At 35.0% G+C, this 2,520-nt stretch overlaps 1 protein-coding gene across 1 annotated transcript; it reads right to left on the bottom strand.

Annotated features, from left to right (window-relative positions):
• Positions 1 to 1,353: 1,353 nt before the first annotated feature.
• On the bottom strand, positions 1,354 to 2,274 carry LOC140334724 (olfactory receptor 10A7-like). Its single transcript, XM_072416964.1, has one exon. The coding sequence runs from the start codon at positions 2,272 to 2,274 to the stop codon at positions 1,354 to 1,356; it is 921 nt and encodes a 306-aa protein (XP_072273065.1).
• Positions 2,275 to 2,520: the final 246 nt, after the last annotated feature.

Raw genomic sequence — 2,520 nt, 5'->3', positions numbered from 1 at the left:
TAACAAGAAGTTATTGGTATTTACCCAACCCAATGTAAAAAAAAAAAAAAACAACTTTTTGCTTGTATGGGTTTTTTTTTTCCGGAACAGGTGTACTTATTGAAAGATATCTATACTATTTCCCCAGTAATTCTGACCCCAGACACAACCATGCATATATTTTCTTCTGGGTATAAAAGCAAACTGCGAGAGCAATAAAAGCTTATTTGATATAAGTGTGTAGAAGAGCTGGATCTGATATGACGATTCATTAGAATTTCCAACTATTTAATTTGGATCCAGTAGAGTATAATTTTAGCCCAGGTATGTTCTAAAACCCAAATAAAGTTTAGTGGAGGTTTCTTGGCCAAATTTATACCACAGAAATGTAAATTTAATTTGACCATGTTGATATTTATTGTACATTTTTAATTACCCTGCTTTGATAAAGTGGGCTTACCTTGCCCCAAAAATCATTCACATTTATTTACAAAATTAAATATTTCAGTAAATATGAAAATAATTACTTCATTTCTCCACATTATATACAGTGAGGGAAAGAAGTATTTGACCCCCTGCTGATTTTGTATGTTTGCTCTTTGACAAAGGGTAGTTCTGAGTAGCTTTGTCATCCAGGAGGGGGAATCCTGCATGGAGCCCCAGATCAAGGGAGATTGACAGGTATTTTGTGTTTCTTCCATTTGCCAATTACCGCGCCAACTGTCATCACCTTCTCACCAAGCTGGTTAGCGATAGTCTTGTAGCCCAGTCCAGCATTGTGTAGGTCTACAATCTTGTCCCTGATAAGCTTGGACAACTCTTTGGTCTTGGCCATGGTGGCTAGCTTGGAATCTGATTGATTGCTTCTGTGGATAGGTGTCTTTTATACAGGTACTGTAACAAGCTTGGATTAGGAGCACTCCCTTACAAAGGGTACTCCTTATCTCAGCTTGTTACCTGCATACAGGGAAGACACCAGGGAGCCTGAAATCTTGCTGGTTGATAGGGGATCAAACACTTATTTCACTCATTACAATGCACATCAAGCTCTTACTTTTGAGCACTGAGTTTTTGAGGGTTCGTTTGTTGTTATTCTGTCTTTCACTGCTACAATAAACCTACCATTACAATTATAGGCTGGTCATTTATTTGTCAGAGGGCAAACATACAAATCAGCAGGAGATCAAATACATCTTTCCCTCAATGTAAATGACACAAGGTTTGTGTTGGAAGAATAAAAAGGCTGTATATTGTATCAGCTTCCTTTCCTTAATTTATGGCTGACATTGTTTTCTTGATCTAAACTAATAGTTACACAAATTAAAGAAAAAAAGTAGGAAAACATGGCACGGTAAAGGCATTTTATATGTGGTATTACCCCACTAATTTGCACAAAGAACTCTTCACTTTTTTGTTTCGTACACTGTATATGAGAGGGTTCAATATGGGTACCACGGTGGTGTAGAACAGTGTTAAGATCTGTTCCAGCAGTTTATAGCGATCTGATGGTGGTATCAAATACACAGATGAAGCTGATCCATAGTAGATGACCATGACAGTGAGGTGGGATGAGCAGGTGGAGAAGGCTTTACTTCTTCCATCTTTAGATTTAATGCGTAGTATAACTCCAATAATCTTGACATATGATATCAAGTTGCACATAACTGGCCAGAGTGCAAATACCAAACAATCTGCATACAGAACAATGTAAAACATTTCATTACCACCACAGGAAATGTTGATGAGAGCTTTATCATCACAGAAAAACTGGTGAATTGTGACAGATGAACAGAAGACCATTTTCAGGGAGGAACTTGTCATTAAAGATGAGTTTACAGCCCCAGAAATCCAAATCACCATTATGATTAATATGCAGATTTTCTTATTAAGTATACGATGATAATTTAACGGGTGACAAATAGCAACATATCGATCATACGCCATTACAAATATAATCACATCCTCGTTAGTGGCGGCTAGAAAAAAAAAGTAAATCTGGGTAAAGCATTGTGTGGAGGATATGGTGTTATTTCCAGAGATTAAAATGTAGAGGAGTTTTGGAATGATAATAGTTGTGTAACAAATATCAATAATGGATAAATTGCAAAGAAATAAATACATTGGGGTGTGTAAATGAAGATCTAAACATATCACTGCAATGATGGTTAGGTTTATAAGAATTCCAATAAAATATATAACGAAAAAGAAGACAATGTTGAATATGTACAGTTTATTTTCAACTTTCATGAAGAATGGCAAAATGTGGAATTCAAGCATAGATGTATTGCCTTCCATGACCTATTGCTATAATATTCTGCAAAGAAAGTATATTTTTTAGAAATAGTAGGCATACTAGATATATTTCCATGTACCAAGGTAAATTACCATTTATATTTCTTGTATTACCAGTGACTAAACATATTTTGTAATGATCACATATTTAACTTGTTTAAAATACACTAAACCTACATTTGACTGTATTATTCAAAATGTTGAAGAATAATTTCTTTATAGTTAGGTAAATTTTAAACATGTCCAGGT

The sequence above is a fragment of the Pyxicephalus adspersus genome, chromosome 7, assembly GCF_032062135.1.
Source record: "Pyxicephalus adspersus chromosome 7, UCB_Pads_2.0, whole genome shotgun sequence".
Classification (NCBI taxonomy): Eukaryota; Metazoa; Chordata; class Amphibia; order Anura; family Pyxicephalidae; genus Pyxicephalus; species Pyxicephalus adspersus.
Note: the sequence above shows the minus strand (reverse complement) of the source record. Positions and strands in the feature narration are given on the sequence as shown.